Here is a 27,671-nt window from a genome sequence, read left to right as displayed (position 1 = left end):
AGTTAGGATACCATACCACTATTAAAAATCTTGTTTTGGAAGTATATTTATTTATTTATTTTTTAAGGGCAAGAGTTTATTGGAGGAAACTCGACAGACTGGAGGGAAGGGGCAAAGAAAGAAAAGAAGGAGAAGGAGTTTATAAGAGAGCAAGAGAGAAAGAGAGATCAAGAGACAGACAGAGAGCCACATGTTCGGAGCAGGTCCTCTTAAAACTTTGTGGGGGTGTGGGCAGACAGGGAAGTAGGAGCAGCGAATCCCATTAGGGTGGGGGTGGAGTTGACACGGGTGGTTGGGCTCTTTGGTCACCTGACTAACATTCCCTCCTTTTGTTTTTTATAAAGTAAGTGTTATATGGGATTATATCTGCCCCAAAAGTTCAGGAGGGGTGGAGGGACAATGACCTATCTACTAGAGCTGCTTCCTGCTGACATAGGGCAGTGTCTTAAGTGGTGATCTCCTGGGTGGGGAGCTGAGTGTATCCCTGTAGTAGCATTTGGTTGACTGCCTGGGTGGTGAAGATTTTTGTTTGTTCCATTATCAACTCCTGTAAACACTCAGAATTTGGAAGGCCGGTGTGTGCATGGAGATCACGAAGCATTCAGTAGCATGGAAGGAGTTCTGGGGGTGTGTTTTGTGGCTGGCAGAAATCCGGGACCCCAGGGCAGCTTAGAGATCCCCAAAGGAAGAGCAAAGTCACTGGGGGAGCTTGGATCTGAGTCACGGTACCAATGTAAGGCCACCACAAAACACACCAAACACCAGAGTAAAGGAAAGGATTTATTGGGGGAAACCGGACAGGCAGGAAGGAATGGGCAAAGAAGGAAAAGAGGGGGCTGGTGCTGTGGCACAGTGGGTTAATGCCCTGGCCTGAAGCGCCAGCATCCCATAGGGTGCCGTTCTAGTCCCGGCTGCTCCACTTACAATCCAGCTCTCTGATATTGCCTGGGAAAACAGTGGAAGATGGCCCAAGTCCTTGGGGCCCTGCACCCGCGTGGGAGACCCGGAGGAAGCTCCTGCTTCTTGGCTTTGGATCGGTGTGGCTCCGGCAGTTGCAGCTACTTGAGGAGTGAACCATCAGATAAAAGCTCTCTCTCTCTCGCTCTCTCGCTCTCTGCCTCTCCTCTCTGTGTAACTCTGACTTTCAAATAAATAAATAAATCTTTAAAAAAAAAAAAAAAGAGGAAGAAGGAGAGCATAAGAGATCAAGAGAGAGGCCGGTGCCACGGCTCACTTGGCTAATCCTCTGCCTGCAGCACCGGTACTCCGGGTTCTGTCCCAGTTGCTCCTCTTCCAGTCCAGCTCTCTGCTGTGACCCTGTAAGGCAGTGGAGGATGGCTCAAGTGCTTGGGCCCTGTACCCGCATGGGAGACCAGGAGGAAGCACCTGGCTCCTGGCTTCGGATCGGTGCAGTGCGCCAGCTGTAATGGCCATTTGGGGAGTGAACCAATGGAAGGAAGACCTTTCTCTCTGTCTTTCTCTGTCTCACTGTCTAACTCTGCCTGTCCAAAAAAAAAAAAAAAAAAAAAGATCAAGCAAGAGAGCAAAAGAGAGAGAGATCAAGAGAGAGGGAGAGAGAAAGAGAGATCAAGAGACAGCGCTGGGAGTATATTGAATGACATGGAAATGTTTCTAATACAGTATAAACAGGGGAGGTAAAACAAATTATACAGCAGGATGTGATGTACAATTCAGATTTTATTAGAATGTGTGCATTTTTAAAAGTTGAGATCAAAACAAGAAGGTTATCAGTGGTTCAGTCTGGGTGATAAAAAAACAGGACCCATTATGCTTTCCTTATTTGAAGGTGATTGTGCTACTTTGGTTTGTTTCCATGTTATGCATTTTCTTATTCTTATAAGGTGGGGTGGATCCTGCTCCGTGCATCTCAGATTTTGCCTGTGTTAGTTGCCCTGCTCCCTGCCCAGCTCTCCTCGCTGTCCCCTCCAGCTCACTGCCCTTTACACCCCTGCTTACAGGTCCTTCCTCCACCCTGCAGCAGGCTTCAGATTCACCCAGAAGAGGCCCACAGAAAATATACAGGGAGGGCAGTTTTCCTTTCTTTTTAAAAAAGATTTATTTATTTATTTGAAAGACAAAGTGGCAGAGAGAAGTGTAGGGAGAGACAGAGAGATCTTCCATCTTCTAGTTCACTCATGAAATGGCCACAACAACTGGAATTGGGTCAGGTCAAAGCCAGGAGGCTAGAACTCTCCTCAGATCTTCCATATGGGTTGGGCCATCCTCAGCTGCTTTCCCAGGTGCATTAGCAGGGAGCTGGATGGGAAGTGGAGCAGCTGGGACTCAAACCGGTGACCATATGGGATGCTGGCATCACAGGTGGTGACTTAACTGTGCCACAACCAAGCCCCAAGAAGGGAAGTTTTCACATTACAAAAGCCTACCTAATTTCACAGATCAGTAGCTTAATTGATAAATGTATTAGATCAAATAAGAATGTATATGGAGGGGGCCGGTGCCGTGGCTCACTTGGTTAATCCTCTGCCTGCGGCGCCAGCATCCCATACGGGCGCCAGGTTTTAGTCCTGGCTGCTCCTCTTCCAGTCCAGCTCTCTACTGTGGCCCAGGAAGGCAGTGAAGGATGGCCCAAGTGCTTGGGCCCTGCACCCGCACATGGGAGACCAGGAGGAAGCACCTGGCTCCTGGCTTTGGATCGGCACAGCACCTACCATAGCGGCCATTTGGGGGATGAACCAATGAAAGGAAGAGCTTTATCTCTGTCTCTCTCTCTCACTGTATAACTCTACCTGTCAAAAAAAAAAAAAAAAAGAGAATGCCTATGGGAAGTTGGGGGTGGAGAGTGGGAAGTAATGTATGAGTTCCCTAGGGATACATACATTGGAAATAGACAGCAAGACACCAACACTAATAACCTGTGCTTCCACATCAACGAACCTATCTGGCCACATCAACAGGTAGGGGGAAAGTTCTTCCATTAAGCCATCTAGTGACATAAAAATACTCTACAGCCATTTTGTTTTCTGTTTTTGTTTTTTTTTAAACAGTAAGAATCCCTCTTTATGTGATAATGAGGTTAAAAAGTTGTGTTAATCAGGGAAATTTGAATATGTACTAGCTATTCGATAATATTAAGAAATTGATATTTTGTTAGAGGTAATAATGGCATATAGTTGCACAAGAAAATAACTTTTTTAAAAAAAGATTTATTTCTTTAAAAGGCTGCCTTTACAGAAAGAGAGAGAGTTTCTATCCACTGGTTCACTCCCCAGAATAGCCATGGCTAGACCTGGAATGGTCCAAAGCCAGGAGCCAGGAGCTTCTTGTGGGTCTCCCACGTGGGTGGAGGGGCCCAAGCGCTTGAGCCATCCTCCACTGCTTTCCCAGGTATATTAGAAGTAAGCTGGATCAGAAGTGGAGCAGCAGAGAGTCTAGCCAGCTCCCATATGGGATATCGGTACTGCAGACAACAGTTAACCCACTAAGCCATAGCGCAGACTTAGAAAATGACCTTTTATAAATGCATGTGGAATTATGTATCAAATAAATGACATAATGTCTCAAATGTCCTTTAAAACAGGAAAAAAGAAAGAGAAACAGCATTGTAGATGCAATCTGCAGGCATTATCGGGCAGACTGTGTGGGTGCTAACAGACAGAACACCACCTACCATTTATACCCCCATCCACACACTGCCGTGCAATCCCAGTCCAGATCTCACCAGTCACTGAGATTAAATTCAGGTATTAAATTCAGGTCATTTTTTTAAACAATTTATTTATATGAAAGGCCCAGTTATGAGGCAGTGCAATGGGAGGGTGGAGAGAGATCTATCTGCGGATTGACTCCCAAAATGGCCACAGTGTCTAGGGCTGGGCCAGGCTGAAGCTAGGAGCCTGGAACTTCATCTGGGTCTCATACCTGGGTGACAGAGGGCCAAACACTTAGGCCATCTTCCCCTGATTTTCCAGGCACATTAACAGGGAGCTGGATCAGAAGTGGAGTGGTGGTACTCAAACCAGTGCTTCTATGGGATGCCAGAATCGAGTCCCAGACCGCAGCTTAACCCACTACACCACAATGTTGGTCCAAGTCATGTTTTCTTTAATACCCAAATTATGATGAGCAGAGCCTCCTGTGACCAGTGTAGGAACAGAACAGCCCCCTCCATGCACTCCCATGCTCTCCCAGCATGGTTCTGTGATGCTCTTAGCCATGCTCAGGAAGGATCCTCCTAGCCTCTTGCCTCCAAGCACCACTCCACCCAGACAGGGGCACCTGACACCAGGGCCTATGAGGCCCAAGTTTTGCTCTCGCACAGGCCTTTCTGTCCTGACCTGAGAGGCAACCTCTTCTTGAAATGCTTGCTCTGGTGGTGGAGTATCCACCATCCCCTCTGCCATGCAGCCACAAGGGCTGGCCTTGCCCCATGGGCCCCATCAGAGAACTCAGGTAGTCCCAGTTCCTGCTAGTTTGTTGTAAACCCACCCTGTTTGCGGGATTTGGTGTCTGTCCAGGTCGAGCTTGGCCAAGTCTTTGCCAGGTCCTGTGCACATTTCTTCCAACAGAGCAAGGAGAAATACATTCCTCACCATCCCTATGCCACCTGAGCCCCAGGGTTTCCTACAAATGCCTACTGGCACAAAAGCACACAGTCCTCATGCAGCAGCACCAGTTACAAGTACATTCCAAGTTTATCCTCTTCGCTCCCCTCCAAGCCACTGGGGGTGACTTCTAGCACTGGTCCTGCCTCCCAGGCAAGGTAAACACAAAACCCTAGACAGCAGAAGAAAACATTTGCGTTCTGTTTATCAATGACTTCAGTTTCCTCCGGAGAGCACTGGTTGGGTAATTAGATTTACATTTGTAGGCAGATTCTCTGAAGATAAACTTAAGATCCCACCCTTAGGAGTTCTGTGTTTTTTTAATATTATTGAAACTTTTCGGTGATTGTCACTTCTGCATCTGCATCTGGATTTCAAAATTTTTAGGATTTGACCTCAACTATAGCAGCATTTTCTGCTACTTTTTAACAACAGCAACAAAAAAATCCTTATATAAAAGCTTAAATATAAGTAGTGTAGGTTAAACAGCAGCCAGATGTAGAATACATTTGTGAGTCCGTTAGCTCCCAAGCAGGGGTCAGCAAGATTTTTCTCCAAAGGTCCAGGTAGTCAGGATTTTAGGCTTTGTGGCCCATACAGTTTCTGTCCAGCCTCCCAACTCTGGCTGTCATAGGTACACACAGCAGATAATGATTGGAGCATGGCTTTGTGCCAATAAAAACATTTATTTACCAGAACAGGAGGCCAGGCTGAAACTGATCCTGCTGTAGATGAAAGAGAAGACTAGATTCTGACTCTCACGATACAGTCTAGTTGAAATGGAATCCCTGTGACAAAATAAATCACCACTCTACACAGTGGGTATAAATGCCCTGAAGGTGGAGCAGAATAGAATCAGCCAAGGTTTTGGGAGACCTTTACTTTTTAATTCGAGCTTTGTAGGAGATGACATGCTTGGATTTGGGCTGGGGAAGGTGTTTGTTTAAAGGCCTTGCATTAATTTTCTCATGGTATCTGGAAGTAATCCCACATCTTCCATTGCAAATGATGTGGATGAGAGGGCATTAATTTCTTACTCTAGGCTCTTACCGCACACAAAGACCAGAATTCGGAGTACTGACCTATATAAGGCAAATTTTATTCCAAAGATGAGAAAGCAAACACACACACACACGTGAGCATGGATTGCCCCATACCAAAAAAAATACCCATCGGGAGTGGGCAGTGGGCCAGAAGATTGCTGAAAGGAGGAGGTGTGGGGGAAGGAAGACAGAAGGGATCCCTGGCAGCCACTCCACTCCTGGCTTTCGTCCCCTTTATGAGGTCAGGGTGGTGCTTCTCCAGGGGTGAAGTTCCATGTGGAGATCAGTATCCATATTTTCATGGCTTCTTCCCCCCAGGTACCATATGAAGCACATCCCTCCCCAGAAAGCTGGCATTTTGACTGACAAGTAGGAGGATAGAATTTCACATTGGGGCTTGTGACTCCCAGCTCAATGATCCTAGACTATCTGCCTATTTATCCTACATCAAAAAGAACCAGGTCATGTTCCTCCCTGAAATGGGATCCAGTTGTATTGAACAAATGTTTGTTAACCACAACTGCATCAAAACAGACTCACAGAAAATAACCCTAAGAGAATAAGGTTCTGTCACCCACCGGGTCATGCACCTGAGGTCTTCTGATAGCCAGCACCAGGAGGCCCCCTATTGGCAAGAGGATGTAGGGTTTGAAGATGCATGATCACTTGGTTATACAACTTGCTGTTAAATATAAGCTGCTACTGGTTAACATGGGTGGTTAAGAGCATTTAGTGTCAGTTTCAGCTCGGGGAAGCATGATGCTTTTCTTAAAATATCAGTGGTCTGTTATTTACAGTTTGATTTCTATGAAAATTGTCACTTTGAGCAGTTTATCGACTTGAAAATCTCCACTAGGGGAGGCGAGATTGTAGCCCAAGACTACAGCCTGAGAACAAACTTCTTGCCTTCTTGCTACATCTGGAACCAATGGGCTCTTCCTGCATCTTAAAGTGCTTCCTTTCTACTTCTCTAGCCCTGTCTGGAAACCAGGAAAGCAGAGTGGCCTAGCAGTTTTACCGACATGCTTTAAACATTTCCCTAGTATCATCAAGAAGTTTGTGTTGAGTTAGAACCCTGCTATTGAAGTTTGATTTCCACAATATCTTTGCTCCAAAAACTAGAGGAGGAGCACGCAGTGTATAAGGAATAAAGTTCCCATAATGAATGTGCCACCTGCACAAATAATAAAATACAAAGTGCCAGAGATAAACATGCCCGATTTCAGTCTCTCCCAGAGGCAGTGCAGCCTGGACAGACAGCTGTGAATGAGCGCTCCTCCTGCCTCAGCTGGTGCTGGTCTGTTTCACAGCTCTGTTCAGCTGTGAGATAATCTGATTGTGTTTCACTGCAAAAAAAAAAGAGAGAGAGAGAGAGAAACCATGCAGGGATTCTACTGGACCTCTTACATTGAATGCATGAAGCTGAGAGACCATTTATTCATTCATTCCATCTTCAGTGAACCAGGCTTTGTGTTAGGCACACAAGATGTAAAGTTAAATCCTGTCCCAACAAGAGAAAGAGCACACATTACAAGGCTGTGGGGTAGTGCTTTGTGGGAATGAGGATAGTGGATGAGATGTTGGGATGGGACTTTGAAAGAAAGATAGGAATGAAGAGAAAGAGGAGGGATATTTCACACAGAAGGAAATAGCAAAAGGCATAGCGTCTTGGGAGGACTGTGAGACTTCAACAGGAATGCCTGGACCATGGGGAAAAGAATGGGACAGAGGGGTGAGCATGCCACTTTGTTGGCTTCACGTGCCTTGCTCAAGGGTCTGGACTTGAGTCTGCAGGCAGAGAAGCAGGCCGGAGTGGTTAACTCCCACCTGTGCCGTTCTCTACACAGGGACACCCTGAACAAGCTTCAGGAGAGGATGTAGTCACAGAGGGGCTGCGGAGTCCGGTGGTTAAGAGCACAAACTCAGAGGCACACTGCCTGAGTTTGAATCCCAGTTCTGCCCTTACTGATTTTGAAACCCTAGATAAGTTAGTTACTTAACTGGTCCTTATTTTTAAAAGATGGAAAATAGCACCATGTCATAGTGCATTTAGAATGCTAAACAATTTTACAATTTATTCTTTTTTGGCTTAATATTGCCTGGAGTTTCTAGAAAGTTCCTGAATTGACCAGAAGCTATCAGGACTAAAATTAGAACTGAGCTATACATACACAAGTGCACCAAATACATTTATTCAGGAAATAAAAAACAATATTAAAAGAGACTTGCGCTTTTCATTATTTAAAGTTCACAAACATACAAGAAACTTCTACCTAGAAGTCTGAGCTACCAGTTCTATAGGGTGAAGAGAAACCAAGAGGGAACTTAGTAATAACTAGGTTATGCCAGAAACCCAGAAAAGGTTCTCTGAGCTGTAAGCCAGGCACTGGTGTCAAAGCATTCGTCTGCACTTGGGGAGAGAACAGTTGAGTTTCTCATATCTTCTGGGATATGTTTTATGCTTTCATTGAACAATAAGCCTCATAAAAAAAATAGTTCATGGGGTCTTTGAAAAAATCCATCCCAACTACAAAGACCACCATGCTCCATGGTATTAAAAAAAAAAAAAAAAGTTACTACGGCTCCCAGGCAACAAGAACTGGGAGACCAGCCAACTCCTTGAGACATGATTTGAACACCAAATGTAGATCAGCTGATGGCTGATAAATGACCTTTAATTGGTTCTGCCAATGACCGATTTATTTTGTTTACTTCACAAAATAGTCTTGGGTGGTGATGTCACCTATTTTAAGGAAATTCTTTGTATTCATGTCTCAGAATAATAGATACCACAGGTGAAGCATGCACAGAAATATATTTTGCTCGCTCCTCTCTGCCTTTTCTCTTCTCTCTTAATGTTCAAGGGGTATTCATGCAGGCTGCAAGGTTTCCCTGTGCCCTAGATTGGCAACGTGAGATAATATCCAGCCTTATTTTCTCCAAGGAGTAAAAGAAACATTTCTCAGTTTAAAAATTGTGAGCTTGTTTATTCAATCCACATGGCAACCTTATGAAGTAGTAAAGTAGGTGGGACCATCCTTATCTCTACCTTTAGAGATAAGGAAACAGAAGATTGAAGAGAGATGAAGTCACTTTTCCAAGACAAAACAGATCAAAAGGGCAGTACCTGGGACTGACGGAGTTCTGTTCTGGAACATTCTGCCACCCACGGGTCAGCCTGGAAGGAGGGTCCTGGGGCAGGCAACCAAACACTCATTCCATTAACGTGTTTATTAAGCTCCTGTCTGCTGGGCACCAGGTGTGCATTGGTGGACAAGCAGATACCTAGGTCTCCTGCCTTCCCGGAAGCTTACAGTCTAGTGAGAAAGATAATAAATAATGAACCCATTGCTAAAAGCTGTGAAAGCCAATATCCACAGGATGCCAAGCAATGGTGTGGGTGTTGGGAAAAGTACTCTGAGGACAGGCATTTTTTAGGGGCCAGCGCTGCGGTACAGCAGGTTAAAGCCTTGGCCTCCAGCTCTGGCATCCTATATGGGTGCCAGTTCAAGTACCAGCTGCTCCATTTCTGATCCAGCTCTCTGTTATGGCCTGGGAAAGCAGTGGAAGATGGCCCAAGCCTTTAGGCCCCTGTACCCATGTGGGAGACCCAGAGGAAGCTCCTGGCTTCAGATTGGCTTATCTCCAGCTATCTGGGGAGTGAACCAGTGGATGGAAGGCTTGTGCGCGCTCTCTCTCACTCTCTCTCTCTCTCTCTTTGCCTCTGCCTCTCTGTAACTCTGCCTTTGAAAGGGGTGGAGGGGAAGTCTTCTATTGCTGGTTCAATCCCCAGATGGCTACAATAACCAGGGCTGGGTCAGGCCAAAAGCAGGAGCCTAGAAACTCCATCTGGGTCTCCTATGTGGATGGTAAGGGCCCGGGCACCTGGGCCTTCTTCCATTGCTTTCCCAAGTGTATTAGCAGGGAGCTGGGTTGGAATCAAAGCAGCCAGGATGTGAACTAGTGCTCCTATACAGGATGCTGGCATTACAGCTGTTTAACCCACTGTGCCACTGCACAGATCCCATGAGGACAAGATTTACCAGCCAAATGAAGAGTAGGGAGAAGACCAGGCAGAGGGAAGAGCCTGTGCAAAGGCCCACAAGTGGTGTGCTGAGAAGAGGGCTGGAGGAGGTGCTGGGATGAAAGGAGGTAGCACAATGGAGCTGGAGAGGCAGGTGGGGGTCCCCCTTGTAGAATTTGCCAGAGCAAGGATTTTCTTCAGTGCTACTAGTGGGCTATACTAGAGTATAAAATGAAATGAGTGATGTTTTTAAAAGATCTCTTGCGAAGGGGCAGAGAAGGAGTGAGAGACTGACAGAACAAATGGATTGAGGCTTGTTGAGTACCTTCCATTCACTCAGCAACACACATCCTGTTTATCATTCATTCATTCCATCATAATGAAGACTATTTACAGGGCTGGGGCTGGGGCTGGGGCTGTGGAGCAGCGGGTTAAGCCTCTGCCTACAGTGCTGGAATCCCATATGGGCTCTGGTTTGAGTCCCAGTTGCTCCACATATGATCCATCTCCCTGCTAATGTGCCTGCGAAAACAGCAAAATTGACCCAAGTGCTTGGGACCCTGTGCCCATTTGGGAGAGCCAGATGAAGTTCCTGGCTTCAGCCTGGCCCAGCCCCAGCTGTTGCAGCCATTTGGGGAGTGAACCAACAGATGGAAAACCTAATTATTTCTAATCTTAACATCACTGTGCAATAAGAGATTGTTCAATTTGCTCCTCACAGTTTCCCTTAAGTAGGGAGTGATGGGGTGGGCGTTTAGCACAGTGGTTGTCACTGGGACACCTGCATCATGTGTTGGGAGTGTTTGGTTCCTGGCTACTCTGCTTCTGATCCAGCTTTCTGCTGATGAGCAACCTGGCAGGCAGCAGATGATGGCTTGATCCCTGGCCACTACGCAGGAGACCCAGGTTAAATTCCTGGCTCCTGGCATTAGCCTGGCCCCACCCTGGCTATTGAGTACATTTGGGGAGTGAGTCTGTGGATGGAAGATCTTTCTCCATCTGTCTCTCTGTGTCTTCCTCTCTGCATTTCAAATAAAATAAAATACAATTTTTAAAAACGTGTTGTTGGGAAGCTGAGTTGGGGAATAGAAGGCTGTGCTTTGAGCCAGCTCTTTCCCATCAGAGCCCACTCCTGTTCCTCTCTGCAGGTGGCTCTCTGTTACTGACACAGAGATTGGAGTCACCCACATGATGGGTTTTAGCTCCTGTGCAACACTGAGCTTCTTGGATGGTGTGTCCATTCACAATTGGGAGGCACCATCATACGGCAGACTAAAAAAAACTTCCAAGAGCAGAGTTAATTCTGACACCATGACAGCCAAGTGGAGAGAGATTGTCACGACAGCTTTGTTCTCCAGTAGCTGGCAGCTTAATCAGCGAACTCTCTGAGGAATCTTTTACCCTCAGATGTTTATTTTTAAAATATGCTATTGTTTAGCTCAGGCAACTGCTTCCTTTGTAGTGTTTTATAAAAAGTTCAAATGATTGCTGCATTGGCCAGGAGCCAACACCCCAGATCATCAGAGCCTCCTCCAGAGGTGGAGCAGGCAAATGCTTTCTTCCTAAAATAAAGAGCTAGCAGGTATCCCTCACTTCCAAGGACAACCTGGGGTTTTATCCCAGTTTCTAGGGCACAGTCCAACCTCAGAACTGTCCCTGGTCTTAAAAGGCAACCCTAGGCTTCCTGGTGACTGGAATCCTGCTCATCTTTTCCTGCCTAATTCAGGCATCAAGTCTCTCCTGGTTACCCCCTGCAGTACCTGTTCTCTGTACCAAGACTTCACAAAGCAGCTAGTTTTCCAACTAGATGGGGAAAGACCAGTTTTTAAAATTTCTAATCTGTCAGGGATCAATAACCTTTGTAAACTGTCATAAAAGTGACATGCTAGAGAAATGATAGAAAAAAATGCTAGCCCTAATTTTAATTATTACATTCAAGAGCCCTCAAATTACCATCCTTGTGCTATAAACATTTTTGAGTATTTTTTGACTCTTGTGCACCTGCTTTGTAATAAATGAGTACCTAACCCCCTCTGTTTGTCATCCCCCAGAGGGCAGCCATAAGCTCCCAAGAGGAGTGAGCCCTGGGAGTGGACTGTGAAGAGAAGTGGTCCAGTGGACTTCTCAGGGACCAGGGAGGACCAAGCAGCAAGAAAGCTAGGTGGCTGTTGAGAGGGAAGTCCCAAAGCATAGGGCATTCCAGCTGTTTTGAGGCTAAGGGGGCATGCCCTCTGACCTCCCCCCAGCAGATGACAAACAGGTGCTGCCCCGCAGGAGCAGCCATCCATCACCCCCAGGGCAGCCAAAGCTGGTTTTCTGAAGGGGAAGAGAGAATTCATTTTATGTCAAATTCTATTTATCTCAAAAGCACATGCATTCATTTAGTACTCATCCAGTTAGCTTGCAGCATTAACATTTCACAGGAATGGTTATTGAGGAAAAATCACTTTAAGTCTCTGGGGGAGGAGATACCCAATAATGAAAAAAGAAATGTTGACAGACACCAAGATGCTAAGTGTGTTCCCGTGTGGAGGTCTTTTATGGGTGACCAGTGTTTTTGTTGGCTGCCCTGAAAACCAAACCATTCCAAACCAGCGCATCTGAGTGCTTTCTGAAGAGATTACGCTTAATCCCAAATTTGTGCAAGCAGTGAACTTGTAAAATGGGCTCAGTGTAAAGGGGAGCTCCTCTGTACAAAGTGCAACTCTTTCTGTTGCATGGATAGCTTCACACACAGCATTCATAGAGCACCTTGTTTAGTGCACTGGGGACCCAGACAAGAATGATGGCCTAGAATACATGGTCAGCAAAGTCAGGGAACCGTGTGCCGGGGGGTTGGCTCATCATCGTCCTCTCCACCACCCCTGTGCTGGCAAGGTAAAGATGTGTTACTGAATTTTTTTTTTTTTTTTGATAGGCAGAGTTAGACAGTGAGAGAGAGAGAGACAGAGAGAAAGGTCTTCCTTTTCCGTTGGTTCACCCCCCAAATGGCCGCTGCGCCGATCCAAAGCCAGGAGCCAGGTGCTTCCTTCTGGTCTCCCATGTGGGTGCAGGACCCAAGCACTTGGGCCATCCTCCACTGCCTTCCTGGGCCACAGCAGAGAGCTGGACTGGAAGAGGAGCAACCAGGACAGAATCCAGTGCCCCGACCAGGACTAGAACCTGGGGTGCCGGCACCGCAGGTGGAGGATTGGCTAAGTGAGCCTCAGCACCGTCTGTGTTACTGAATTTTTAAGATGTGTTTATTTTGAAGGCAGAGTGACAGAAAGATGGAGAGATCTTCCATAGGCTGGTTCACTCTCCAAATGCCTGCAATAGCTGGGTCTGGGCCAAACTGAAGCCAGGAGCCAGGAGCTCCATCTGGGTCTATCTTACGGGAAGCAGGGACCTAAGTACTAGAGCCATCTTCTGTTGCCTCCAAAGCTCATTTGTTGGAAGTGGAATAGCCAGGACTCAAACTTGAACCAGCACTCTGATGTGAATGCAGGAGTCCCATCCAGTAGCTTAACCCTTCCCCTACTGAATTGTTTAATTGAGTTAAGTTTGAATTCATTCACTCAACATAGTTGAGCACCCACTAAAAGCTAACTACTCTGGTGATCGCACTGTCCAGTGCGATAACTATTAGCCATGTGTGATTTTTAAAAATTAAGGTTAGTTAAAATGAAATAAAGTTAAAGTTCGTTGCCTCAGTCATAGGAGGAACCTTTTGGGGGCTCACTAGCCTTGTGTAGCTTGTGACTACTGCACAAATATAGAAATCTCCATCATCATAGGGATTTCTTTAGGAAATTCCTGGCCTAGAATCTTGCAGCATATGGATGATGCCAACAAGGCATGGTGGTTAAAAATACACCTTTGGGGTTAAATCTGGGGTGGGATCACCTTGCCAACATTATGACTGTATGTTACTAAGCTTTGCATTGGTGCATCAAAATATATAAGACAACCAACTTTATGAAGAGAAAATGTTTACTTGGCTTGGTTTGGATGGTTCAAGTCCAAGATCAGGAGGTCCCATTGGTTTGGTCTCTGTTAAGGGCAGTGGATGCCAATGGAGGAAGCATCACATAGTGAGCCAAGATGCAGAGAGGAGTTGGACCCAACTCAGGCTTTTATAATCATCTTCTTGCAAGAATTGCCTTCTGAGAGCATGTCCCCAGTGACCTAAGGGCCTCCCTCTAGGCCCACTTCCTAAACTAAGTAACATTAAGTAATGACTTTGAAATTATAAACATCTACATGAGTTCAAGGACCAAATCAGAACTAAACTATTGCATAGTGAGGTATGTTACTTGTCCTTTCTGAGCCTTGATTCCTCCTCTGTAAAATGAGGATGATAATGGTTGCCTCATAGGGTTATAATGACTAAGGAAATGATTCATTAAAGGGCAGCTCAATATGGTATCCATTGTCATTATCATTATTGGCAGGTGGAGTGTTTAGACAATCCAAACAAATTTTTTTTAATATTTTTATTTGTTTATTTGAAAGGCATAGGCAGAAAGAGAGAGAGGTCTTCCATCCGCTGGTTCACTCCCCAGATAGCCACAATGGCCAGAGCTACACCAATCCAAAGCCACGTCTCCCACGTGGGTGCAGGGGCCCAAGGCCTTGGGTCATCTTCTACTGCTTTCCCAGGCCATAGCAGAGAACTGGATCGGAAGTGGAGCATCCAGGACTCAAACTGGCACTCATATGAGATGCTAGCACTGCAGGTGGTAGCTTTACCTACTCCACCACAGCACCAGCCCCAGACTTATATTTTATAGTCCTTAATATACCCCTATTATAGAGGTTTTCAAAGCTTAAACTGTTGTCCTGTATATTTTCCCTTCCTCTCTGGTGGTCACCACCTTTGTCCTCAATAGCATATTACAAATCATCCAAGAATCTGGGTTTCAGGACAAGCTTTGCCCCGGATCATTGATGACTGGAGAGGTAGAGGAATAACTGTAGAATGTAGGGAAGTATGTTTGTTCATTTGAAAAAATTTCTGTAATATTCAGGACATTGGTAGAACTGAAGTAGATTAGAGGAATGAGAAATAAAAGTCTTCCTCAAAGTCTATGAGATAGTTGCTGAGCTCCAACAGAGAGGAGTTGGCTGACTGCCTGGGGATGTATTTGTTTAAGATATTTCCACCAACAATCTCATTATTATGAAGCCTTTTATTACCAGCTTGGTCCTGGAGTACAAGCAGAGGCATCAGCCCATGGCCAAGCCATTAAGACAAATTAAGACATATTAACATATGCTCAAAACAATTACCCACGTAGATTTAATTTGTTTCACTGTTGGAAGAAATCCTAAGAGGGCACCAAACACATGCCCAAGACAGTTTTGTAACAACCCTGTGAATCTGTCCATTGTCTGCACTTGAGGGGCTGGAGGCTGCTTCAAATGGATGTCTATCACAGAGAACGGTCAAGGTGCTTCGACAGGTTATTTGGAAATCTGTTAAAGTGCTGATTTTCTTGTCTTTATTAAGCAATTACCTCCTGTAAATGGGCTCATACAACAATTTGTTCTTTTTTAAAGATTTTATTTATTTGAAAAGCAGAGTGGAAGAGAAATCTTCTGTCCCCTGTTTCACTCCCCAAATGGTTGCCATGACCCAGGTGGGGCCAGGACAAAGCTAGGATCCAGGAACTCCATCCAGGTCTCCCATGTGGGTGGTAGGGCCCCAAGTACTAGGGCCATCTTCCACTGCCTTCCCAGGGGAAAGCAGAGCAGCACTGCAATATAGGATGTTGTCATTGCATGCAGTGGCTTAAACCACTGCCCCACAATGCCTTGTTCTTTTTATTTTTTTTTAACCTACCATTATAATTACAAATTTTAAAATTGTTTATCAAAATAACACATTGAACTCTTAGGTATATTTTATAATCATCTACTTACCAAACTTACATATTTGCATTATTTTTACTCTTTTTTTGAGAGACCTCAGCTAAAAGAGATCATTCATTATTTCTGAATTATAACCTTTGGTCCCTCTTGATTTTTGTTCTTTATATAGTTGGTATTTTTAGTTGTCTTACCATCAAGAAAACAAAGTCTCTTCAACATACCCAATTGCCTTTTTCTCAGAGAAAGAAAACAAGTTATCATCAAGGTTATTCATAAAATGTGCCTGTTGCAATATCCCCACCATTGGGTATTTACACAGTCTTGTCCTGAAGGTTAGTGAATGGGCCTTTAACAACATCCTGGTGTAGCTACTAAAGAGGCCAGAGCACCCTTTCTCAAAATATTAACTTCCAAGGCAGCAATTAGCAGCGAGGGGAACAGTGTGTTTAGCAAGAGAAATGAGTTGTTCCATCATCATAATGGTGGTAGCTTCCTTTCAGATTTTTCCTGTACATCCAATCTGTATGGTTATACGTGAGAAACATAATCCCCACTCATTTAACAAGATGAATGGGCCTTTTATAGCGTGAGAAGTGAATATATACACTGCCTGTGCACCCTGAGAGCCACACAGGTTCACTGCCTTTCCCTTCAGGTTACCTTGTGACAGCTTCCTCCTTTGTCCTGTTATCCTGGCTTTGCAAATGCTTACAGGACAACTCGTTCACACTGAAGTCACAAAATCATTTTCTTCCATGATAGTTTGCCTCAAAATGTGATCCGCATTTCAGAAATCAGGGTACAGTTGGAAACCAAGAAAAGGTATGCTTTTGGTTGCTTCATCACTTGCCTCATCTCCAACCTAGAAGCCCAGGTAGAGAACAGCGTCGTTTGATTTCATTCACGGGAGCATCTTTGAGAGAGGGAAGGGTTTCACACAAAGAGGGATGCGTGCCTTGCACCTCTAATGCAGCTCTCCTTGGCATCCGGACGACTCTTTCAGGTCTAGGCAGTGCTCAGTCATTTTATTGATAGCCAAAGATCATGCAGAAATAGAGTTCACCAAATGGCCAGAGGTCTCGTAATGTGCCTGTGCTCTCAGAAATTATTCACTTCTATCCTTTCTCTTTGAAGCAGGAATGTTACGGTGTCTCACAACAGAAGTCATCCACAATAGGGTTGTTCCTGTGGAACCAATTGGAAAATCATGAAAAGAGAAAGGAAATGGGCTAGCTAGGATGGATAATGAAATTGCTGTGGTTTATTATTGGATTTGGCCCCGAGACAATCTAAAGACTCAGCAGTAAGGGGATGATTCAATACATTTATGTATGTATAATTTCAGCCACATGGCAGATGATGATGTGGCCATTAAAATTCTCCTCAGAACAAGTTTGTAATGATGAGGAAGAATGCCTATAAGAAAGTATTAAGGAGGAAGAAAGTTAAAATTATAAAATTATCTCAGTTTGTTTACATGAAAAATTAGTGGTAGAAAAGTCATTGGAGGGGCCAGCCTTGTGGCACACTAGGTAAAGCCACTTGCTGCCTGCAACACCAGAATCCCATACGGGTTCCTGTCCCAGCTGCTCCATTTCCAATCTAGTTCCCTGCTAATGGCCTGGGAAGTTGGCCCAAGTGCGTGGGCTCCTGCTACCCAAGTGGGAGACCTGAAAGAAGCTCCTGGCTCCTGGCTTCAGCTTGGCCCAGCCTTGACCATTGTGGCCATCTGGAGAGTAAACCAGCAGATGGAAGATCTCTTTCAGTCTCTCTTTCTGTGAAACTCTCACTTTCAAATAAATAAATAAATCTTTTTAAAAAGTCACTGAAATAGTGACTGCAGTTGAAGAGCTAAAGTGGTTTTTGTTTTTGTCTTTGTATTCTTTTTTCATGGAATTACAATGAATATAAGTTACTTTTATAATCATATGTAAAAGTTAACCTTTTTTGGTTGACTGAGCTTCCTGACAGAAAGGCAAAAAGGAAAACAGTCATGAGTTGCACATTTTCCTTATATGATGAGAAAGCTATCTCAATTCTGCAAGATAAAATTTTCCTTGACACGGAATTCCAAGAGGTTTATCATAAAGGATATTAAGTTGTATAGTATCCAGATCTTGATAAAGGTCTCTGAGCAAATGCAGATGGAAGTTGCCTTGTGACAATGTTTCGTGACCACCCCAAGAAGAGCAGAGGTCAAGGCTATGGGAATTGGCCTGCAGGGGAATTTGCACCTCATTGGGCTTCCCTCTTGTAATTCTGTATTTGGAATATTTTTTTAAAGATTGAACTCTTTCTTGCCTAAATCAATATGCATATATTTTTGGATCTTTATTTAAAATTTTTATTCTTTTTATCTTGAAGGCAAGGAGAGATCTGGTCTACTGGTTTACTCTCCAGACGCCCGTCCAATGCATGTGGTAGGCCAGGCCAAAGCCAAAAGCCAAGAAATCAGTGTGGGTCTCTCACACTGGGGGCAAGGACGCACCCACCTGGCTTACCACTGCTGACTCTCAGGGTCAGCCTTGGCAGGAAGCTGGAACTGGAGGTGGAGCCTAGGACTCAAACCCAGGCGCTCTGATAAGGCACACGGGCATCTGAAGTGGTGTCTGAACCACTCTGGAATGAATTTGGAAGTGTTTCTTTTGGCTGTTGCATCCCAGCTGGTGAGATGGGCCTTGTAGACACAGAGAACGTTGCTCAGCTGTTTATGCCACACATCAAGGATGAGATCATCAGCCCCAGGATTGTCTTTAAAAAATTAATATAATTTCACTTGTGTTCTCTTCCCCCTCAGGTGTTGCTGCACTGGATTCCAACGTTTCTGGGAAAATTGGTCTGCGTGCTGTCTTGTATTATTTCTGCACCACTATCATTGCTGTAATTCTAGGTAACATTTGTTTCTGAAACTTTATTCCTCTGTGTTATTGTGACTTCAAAAAGTAGTTGAACCTTCTGTTGTTTTTTTCTTAAATCAGAAATTAGTATTGTCAAATTACCATGAACCTTTTTGCCTTGAAGTCTAAATTGTACCTTTTATGTGAAGAAAATGTGATTCTGACTGAATTTTAGCTGTGGCAATACTTATTAAAATCTCAAGTGAGAAACGTTAAGAGGGTGCCAGTTCTATGCCTTGCCGAATCACCGAGTAGAAGGAATCCAAGCCAAGAGCTTACATAATCCTTAAACTGGATAATTAGTTGGTAACAGTGGAGCTGTCTAATTATAAAATATTTCCAGAAAGATGGCATTTTGGCTGGATCTCAGGGTCTTCCCAGGCACACTCTCGCCAGGTGCCACCCTGCCCGTTGGTTCTAGGAAGCTTGCACTGACAGCCAAGGGGCCTGGACTTTTCTCAATGCTATGTGGGTTGTGTACTTGGCCACAGGTATTGTGTTGGTGGTGAGTATCAAGCCTGGGGTCACCCAGAAAGTGGACGAAATCGACAGGACAGGCAGCACCCCCGAAGTCAGCACAGTGGATGCCATGTTAGACCTGATCAGGTGAGTACTTTGCCACGGGTGGCTCAGGGGTGTGTGATCTGTGTGGGTGCACAAGGCCCCATGTGTGCCATCATGCCCTGCTTGAAATTTTTCTTAAATTTCATTATTATGCATCTTCTTTCTGTGCCGGACCTCGCAAATTTTGTAGCCAGTCTTGCTTGCTAAGTCATGGTTCTAAGAGGTTTTGCAAGAAGCAGGCTCCTCCATTAGGATGTCAGCTGGATGGAGATGCAGGAAGTCTACCTGTCATGTTCAGATGCTGGCCTGGATTGGACGGGCACTTCTGAAGCACACGTGAAGAAACACATGTTTTAATTGCACAGGAGGAATCTTCTTAACCTGAATCAGGGTCAGAAATAGGCCAGCCAACTAAAAGTAGTCATTAAAGGAGAGGCTCATTTAAGAATTGGATATGCATTACACGTTTTGTTCCCACCTAAAACTTAGATGCATTTTTCCACCAACTTTTGACGTAGGGCAAAGGTTTTTTTCTTTGAGTATGCTAATTTATTGTAATTTCCTATCATTTCTGTTACATACCCAGCCCTTATATGTGCATCGCCTGCACTTCCTGATCCCGTTTCCGTGGAATGGAGCAAAAAACCCTGAGCAAAGGAAACTGAGCACCACATTCTCTCAGTTTTTCTGTGTGTGTTTGTTTTACTTCAATTGTTATCCATACCGAATTTAACCACAGACATGTTAGTTATTTGGCTTTACTGAGTTTCCAAGCATTCGGCTTAGTTTTTAATAGAAACCACACCTTCTTTTTCACACTCATATTTCCCTGGTTTACATAAGATTTAATTCCGCTATTAGGATCATATTTGCAGTTGCCATAAAGAATTTGGAAACAAACCCAATGGACTGTTGATGAGCATCCATCCTCACGGATAGAAGCAGAAATGCACAGGAAGTTAAAGAATTCTTAGTCCCTTGACTGTCCATCTGCCAGTGCAGCATTCCACTGTGGACAGCAAGTGTGTCACTTACAGAATCGCTCATGTGACGGTTGCTCACAACTGTCCATACGTGGTTGAAGCTCAGCAGGAAATAAGTAAATTGTAATGCATGGAAATATTTTACAGAGAAGAGGCCGGATGAGAAACCCGAGTACTTGTTCTGTGCTAGACTCATTGCCACCAGTGTACTGAGTATGACCAAAACACCCTCTTTGGCCCTAATATAACACTGCTTTTCATGTCTCCACCAGGAATATGTTCCCTGAGAACCTCGTGCAGGCCTGTTTTCAGCAGGTAATATTAATAGCTTTTGCCCTCAGTCTGTTCCCCTCTTCCCGTTACCAATTAAGGTTATTTTTTTCTGTTATGATTCAATAGGACTACCCAATAAATAGGCAACAGGAAGTGCACCTGTGAGTGGTGGGGCACAGAAGCATCCTTCCAGCCCACAGTGAGTGCATGTAATAACACCTGCTCCTCCAAAAGGACTCAAAGGAAGCAAGTTAGCAGTCTGTCAACAAATGAGTATTTTTAAATGTTGGCTTCAGGGTCCAGCGTTGTAGTGTTAAGCTGCTGCCACCTGCAATGCCAGCATTCTGTATGGACACTGGTTCAAGTCCCAGCTGCTCCACTTCTGATCCAGTTCCCTGATAATGCACCTGGGAAAGAAGTAGAGGATGACCCAAGTGCTTTTTTTTTTTTTTTTTTTTTTTTTGACAAGCAGAGTGGACAGTGAGAAAGAGAGACAGAGAAAGGTCTTCCTTTGCCATTGGTTCACCCTCCAATGGCCGCCACGGCCAGCGCACTGCGCTGACCCGAAGCCAGGAGCCAGGTGCTTCTCCTGGTCTCCCATGGGGTGCAGGGCCCAAGGACTTGGGCCATCCTCCACTGCACTCCCGGGCCATAGCAGAGAGCTGGCCTGAAAGAGGGGCAACTGGGACAGAATCCGGCGTCCTGACCATGACTAGAACCTGGTGTGCCAGCGCCACAGGCGGAGGATTAGCCTAGTGAGCTGCAGCGCCGGCCAATGACCCAAGTCCTTGGGCCCTTGCACCCATATGGAAGACCCAGATGAGACTCCTGGGCTTCAGCCTGGCTCAGCCCTGACTGTTGTGGACATTTAGGGAGTGAAACAGCATGTAAAAAATTGATTTCTCTCCCCCTCCCCTCTCCCCCTTCTCCCTCCTTCCCTCTCCCTCCTTTCCTCTCCCTCCCTCTCTCCCCCCCCTCTCCCTCCCCCTCTCCCTGTAACTCTGCCTTTTCAATAAATAAATCTTAAAAAAAAAAAGTGAGCTGTAGTACTAGTTTTGGAGAATCACATTGTGTTTGTGAGGAAACAGCCCGTAAGCTCAGTGCCCTCCCCTGCCCTTCCCCTGCCCTCTCTGCCTGGCTGTGCCTGACTAACCCACACGGTGCGGCCAGTGTTCCTGGGAGTCAGCCTTTTTCTTAACCACTGTGTGCCCATTGCTGGAACTTCACAGAGCGATGCAACACAGCCGTGATTTTCTTCTTGCCAGTCTCTCCATCCATTGACTTCAAGCCCTTTTCTCCTATTGATCTCTCTTTAGAACAGCTGAATACCCCATACGGCTGTATTCATTTACATAAATTACATGAACAGAGACCTCTGTGTGTACCAACAAAAATGGCAATTCTGTTGCCACTTGCCTGCTCCAGGAGGCACAGAAGCACCTCTATTCCAGGGTGCCTTCGCAGATCAGCCACTGTGGTCACTTGTAAGGTGCTTGGTGTTGGTAGAGCTGTGGAGGAGCGACAGTTAGACCTGATGTAATAATACTGTAGCTCTTTCTCCAGCCTCTGTGTTCAAGCTCCATGGAACCAGACAGGGATGAAGGAAGAGAATTCAACAGAAATCTCACTTGCCAAATAGTCCTCCAGGGTCTACTCATTTGGAAACAACTATACAGTTAAATCTTTCTGCTGTTTATTAAAGTCAAGGTGATGAGGTGCTTTCCCCAGATTGAAAATCCTTAGGGGCTGGCACTGTGGCATAGTAGGTAAAGCCGCCACCCGCTGTGCTGGCATCCTATATAGGAGCTGGTTCGAGTCCCAGCTGCTCCACTTCTGATCCAGCTCTCTGCCATGGCCTGGGAAAGCAGTACAAGATAGTCCGATTCCTTGGGCCCCTGCACCCACATAGTAGACCCACAGGAAGCTCCTGGAACCTGGCTTCAGATTGGCCCACTTCCAGCAATTGCGGCCATTTGGGGAGTGAACTAGGGGATGGAAGACCTCTCTCTCTCTGCCTCTGCCTTTCAATTAAATAAATCTTTAAAGAAAAAAAAAATCCTTAATAGAGACACAAATGATTGACAGGAATCTCTTTAGTCTGTGAACGCCCCTACAAATAAAACATTTTCTCTCACATTACTGTCCCATTGATATAAAAGTGAATTAGCATTCTTTTTGTTTTTTCAACTTTATTTGAAAAGCAGAGAGAAAGACGAGATCTTCTCTCCAGTAATTTATCTTCAGATGCCTGCAGCAGCCAGGGCTGGGCCAGCTCAAAGCCAGGAGCCCAGAATTCAATCCATGTCTCCCACTTGGTGACAGAGACCCAATTACTTGAGCCATCACCTGCTGCCTGCCAGGGTGTGCGTTAACAGGAAGCTGAATCAGAAGTGGAGGAGCCAGGAGCCAGGACTTGAACCAGGCATCCTCGTATGGGATGTAGGCATATGAAGCAGTGACATAACTGCTCTGTGCCATACACTCGCCCCAAGAGAGAACATTCCAACCTATTGAATGGTACTTGTGGATATGAAGGGTTTGTATTTCTCAAGTGTACTTTTAATTCCTAAACTTCCAGGCAGGATGTTCAAGAACTAAAAGCAACAAAGGCACTGGAGGTTGAACCCTTCAAAGGCACTTTTGTTGACCAATAAAGTGTTCCTGTTATTTAGCCTTGGGAGCTTCAATAACTCTTTTGATTGTTGTTTCCTTGTCTCTGTTTTTCTCTAATATGCAGTACAAAACCAGACGTGAAGAAGTGACGGCTTCCGGTGATACAGGGACGAACAGGACTGAAGAGTCTGTCACAGCCGTCATGACAACAGCCGTGTCCGAGGTCCGTCCCATGGCCAGCTCCCCTCTTGCAGTAGGCAGGCACCAATCATGGGAAAAACACTCAATTCTTGTTCTTTTCTGACTCTGCATTGGTAAATTCACCTACCTGCTAAAATGTATTTGTAACCCCCAAGTCAGTACTCACAGCACATTCATGGTCATCTGCAGGCCTGCACAGAACAGCAGAATACGTGCGTCACCCACCGTGCGTGTGGCCAGCCAAGACTGAGCAAGGCTGTGCCCTGCCTTCCTGTCTTGTGTGAACTCGTGTCCATTTTGCAAGGTGGTTAATGTCACCTTTTCTGCACTTCTCTGCTTTTTGTTGTGATTCCACTGTTTAAAATGGACTGAAACATAGTATAAAAGTGCTGTCTAGTGTTTCTAAGACCAAGAAGGAGAAAACACGTGTCAGATAAGCTGCTTTCCATCCTGACTTACAGTGTTAATGACCGTGACTTCAGTGTTACAACTCAGCCTTATATTAAACATGGTATTTTTAAACAAAAACACACATAAAACAATGTTAGGTACTCATTATTGAAAATGATGTAACCAGTGCTCCCAGATCCCTAACCCTGTATTCCCTCTAGGAGGATTGGCTTAGTATTGGCCGATTCAGTCGGTGTTCATGGGGACCTCATAGAACATAACTACCAGGAGCAAAGAGGATCAGCGGCTCCACATGGGGAAGCAATGGGCGCTGTGGCTCCTACAGGATGTCTCAGCCACTTCTTAGAGCAGTGTCAGGGAGCTGCTTGACATTGCAGGGCTCTGTTAACCCAGAATGCAGGACCATGGCTCCTTGGCTGGATCTCCTGGCCCAGCTGTGATTCAGGGTCCTGTGTTCGCATTTGTCAGCAGTTTGCAGGAGGGTTGGGTAGCGTATGCCCATGCACTGTAGGTTATGCAGCATCCGTGGGGGGGTGGGGGGGTGGACAGCAGCCCTCCAGAAAGCACCTCAGTATTTCTGCAGCTAACTCATGAATTTTCTGTCGAGTGAGAGACACAGACTATCAGTAGCCCCCTTGGTTTGGCAAGAGTTTTACCACCAAAAGGCTTGACTGTAAATTTATCAACAAAATCAAAGGGCCTCAAGAGCTTTGGGGATTTGCAAGTTGGAGATTAGAACATGTGGGTTTGGTAGGCCTAGAGTAGATTGCTCCTGAACCTTCTCTCCCTTCACAAAGGAAGGTAAGCTTTAAGAAAAAAAGAGAAGATTGAGTAAACACAGGAATTTAGATAAATTGACTGCAGTTGGCTCCTGCCTTCCACTGTGAAAAGCTTTAACTTTTCTGGCTCCTCTCACATTTTTCCCAGTCACTTCCCAGTGAGCCCTCTCTCTTCTCTACAGATCTGCCCCCTCAGTTCCTTGTGGTTCCAAAAATGCATTTGTGAGCGCTGTCCACATGCCAGGCCCTGCCATGCACTGGAATTATAATAGTGAAAGGTGGCATCTGCCCTCGTGCAGAGAGTGGTAAAGATTACAACTGGAAAGAGCAGGGTGCTTTGAGGGCATTCCACAGAGGGCTTTAAATTAGTGTGGGGGCCAGAATGCATGAGTAAGAGTTATCTGAGCAGATTGAAATGGCCCAGCACCTGATGGCTTTTGCTTTTCTTACCATTTTCCTGGAATGTGCCTGGTCTCCTGGCTGCCTGCTTTCCCTAACTTCCAAGTCCTCATTCGTGTCCCCACCTCCTTATGACGCTTGTAGCATCGCCAGGCTGTGTTCATTACATACCATCTTGCTAGCATGGGCTGGTGTTTCCCACAGCTCATCGTCTGTCTCCAGCTGAATGTCAGGAGCTAACGCTGTAGCCAGTGCCTTTAGAGAACCCTGGCTGATCCATAAAGAGCTGGTAGGTCATTTAAGTCAGAAATGACTGGCATCCCAGTGGCTCATCAACATAATTCTTTATAAACCTGGCTTGTCTCACCCAGATTATGTTGTCCTTTGGTAAATCATATACTCTTGCAGCCAGGACAAAGTAAAAGTCCCTTGTAATAGGGATCTGGTTAATTTTTTTATTTCTAAAATCCTGTTGGTTAACCAAGACCAGAGGCTGGAAAAAGTGTACGTTTGCTTCATTATCAGGGTAAAATAGATGGTAAAAACCTCCTGAAAATGTTTGCACTGGTAAATATTTTGTTCTTCCTGCACTAATTTCTGTCTTTTTAAGCAGACTCTAAATGTAGCTCATGATTAAAATAGCCCTGGAAAAAAAAATGCCTTGATTCTAAAATTCATAATAAAAATGCAAAGCAATCCAGAGTAAAAAGTCTTAAAAAGAAACACTAAAATAGGAACTTGTTGAGAAAAGAAAAAACTTTAAAGTTCAATTGGGAAGGGATAAAATTGATTGTGTACCTAGGTTTATTCTTATTATTACTATTTCCTGAAGTACTGTTCACTCTGCCTGGGTAGATCACTGTTACGTTCAGCTTTCATTTCTTCTCATTTCAGGTTCCTGTGCATTCTAACAAGGTTACAATGACGTATCAATGTATTTCCTTGGTTTTGATCCACAGAACAGAACAAAGGAGTACAGAGTCGTAGGCCTGTATTCAGATGGCATCAATGTCCTGGGCTTGATTGTCTTCTGCCTCGTGTTCGGAATCGTCATCGGGAAAATGGGAGAAAAGGGGCAGATTCTGGTGGATTTCTTCAACGCTTTGAGTGACGCAACCATGAAAATCGTTCAGATCATTATGTGGTGAGCAGATGCTGCTAATGCCATCTTTGCTTCCCCTGACAACTCTGTCTCCTCAGAATTAAGAAGAGGCTTATGTTTCTCCACTGAACTTGTTCTAGGGGAGGTGAACATTTGCTATGAAACCATTAGACTGTTAACTAACTCCACACACCATGCGGGAGGTGGTTCACTGACACAAGCCTGGCTTTCAGCCACTCTTCTCCCTGCAGCCCTGGGAGGTCATCTGTCACCAAGCCAGCATCCGTGTAAGAAGTGGTTCTTAAAGGAAAGATTTGAAGGAGTTTCTCGCACATCAGAACACAGAATGCATTCCATGTTAGGCCCCATACAGAAGTGAAATTCGAAACATTGAGCTGGTACAGCAGGGGCCCCAACACATCTGAACACGAGCTGCCATCTGAGCCCACCAGGCACAGCCCCTGAGGCTCTGCTCCATCCCAGACGCTGCCTGAGGTCCACTTTCTCAGGAGACCTCTGCCTCCACTATCTCATATTAAACTGGTAGAACATAATTTTGGGGGGGGGTTCTTACATTCTTTTCTTATATTCTTTGTTTTTTTTAAAACTTTGATTTAATACATGTAAATTTCAAAAGTACAACTTTTGGATTATAGCGGTTTTTCCCCCCATACCACCCTCCCACCCGCAAACCATTGCATCTCCTACTCCCTCTCCCATCCCATTCTTCATTAAGATTCATTTTTAATTATCTTTATATACAGAAGATCAACTTAGTATATACTAAGTAAAGATTTCAACAGTTTGCCCCCATGCAGACACACAAAGTATAAAGTACTGTTTGAAGACAGTTTTACCATTAATTCACATAGTACAACACATTAAGGACAGAGATCCTACATGAGGAGTAAGTGCACAGTGACTCCTGTTGTTGATTTAAGAATTGAGACTCTTATTTATGATGTCAATAATCACCCCGAGGCCCTTGTCATGAGCTGCCAAGGCTATGGAAGTCTCTTTAGTTCACAAACTCTGACCTTATTTAGACAAGGCCATAATCAAAGCAGAAGTTCTCTCCTCCCTTCAGAGAAAGGTACCTCCTCCTTTGATGGCCCGGGTAGAACATTATTTAATTCAAATTATAGACTCTGACAGCAACATACAAAGCTCCAAAAAAAAAAAAAAAAGCCAGGTGAATTAGTGAATTACTTAATCCTGCAGAAAACCTCAGCTTCATCTTCTGCAAATAAAGATAATAAAAACTACCCCCAGGACTGGGAGATGTACATTAAGGGAAATGGTGCATATAAAATGCTTTCCCCAACACAGGATGTAATGGGGGCTCCACAAATGGAGCTATTGTGACCACCAATTATGCTTTTCTATTGCGGCTACCTGGGAAACCAGAAGACCATGGCTAGAATGAGCCAAGTGTCTATATTTGTCAGTGGGTCAAACCCAAATGAGATAAGCAGATAAGACAATCAGTGGGATATATGTGTACTGGGCACATGGCCCAGGCTATGCACCATTCTCACCACACATTCTTGCCAAGTTTGCAAACTACGCTCATGACGGTTTGGATGGCTAGAATTTAAGATGCGTGCAGGTACTAAAAATGAATCCGTGCAGTCTGCCTAGGACTTAACACGGAGCCCTTGGTTTCATGACATATCTATGCTCCTCCCAGCTGAGGGCACACACTGAGGGTCTACACACTGCCTTGCCTCTTCCCACGGAGAAAACCCTGCTGACGGAATCCTGCCTTTGTCATGCTTGCTTTCTAGTTACATGCCGCTTGGTATTTTGTTCCTGATTGCCGGGAAGATCATAGAAGTTGAAGACTGGGAAATTTTCCGCAAGCTGGGCCTGTACATGGTCACCGTCCTGAGTGGGTATGTCAGGCTCAAGAACAGCAGCAGAAACTTCGCTTTGGACCCCATGGG

At 45.0% G+C, this 27,671-nt stretch overlaps 1 protein-coding gene across 1 annotated transcript in view; it reads left to right on the top strand.

Annotated features, from left to right (window-relative positions):
* Positions 1 to 27,671, top strand: part of SLC1A1 (solute carrier family 1 member 1) — an 80,454-nt gene that overhangs the window by 39,379 nt on the left and 13,404 nt on the right. Inside the window, exons 3-8 of the mRNA XM_062208323.1 lie at positions 18,301 to 18,393; positions 18,892 to 19,006; positions 20,220 to 20,262; positions 22,958 to 23,056; positions 25,583 to 25,767; positions 27,513 to 27,620. Coding sequence (XP_062064307.1) covers positions 18,301 to 18,393; positions 18,892 to 19,006; positions 20,220 to 20,262; positions 22,958 to 23,056; positions 25,583 to 25,767; positions 27,513 to 27,620 — 643 coding nt within the window. The remainder of the gene's footprint in view (positions 1 to 18,300; positions 18,394 to 18,891; positions 19,007 to 20,219; positions 20,263 to 22,957; positions 23,057 to 25,582; positions 25,768 to 27,512; positions 27,621 to 27,671) is intronic.

This window comes from Lepus europaeus, chromosome 12 (assembly GCF_033115175.1).
Source record: "Lepus europaeus isolate LE1 chromosome 12, mLepTim1.pri, whole genome shotgun sequence".
Taxonomy (NCBI): domain Eukaryota; kingdom Metazoa; phylum Chordata; class Mammalia; order Lagomorpha; family Leporidae; genus Lepus; species Lepus europaeus.
The sequence above is the reverse complement of the archived record's forward strand: the minus strand, read 5'-3'. Positions and strand labels throughout refer to the sequence as shown.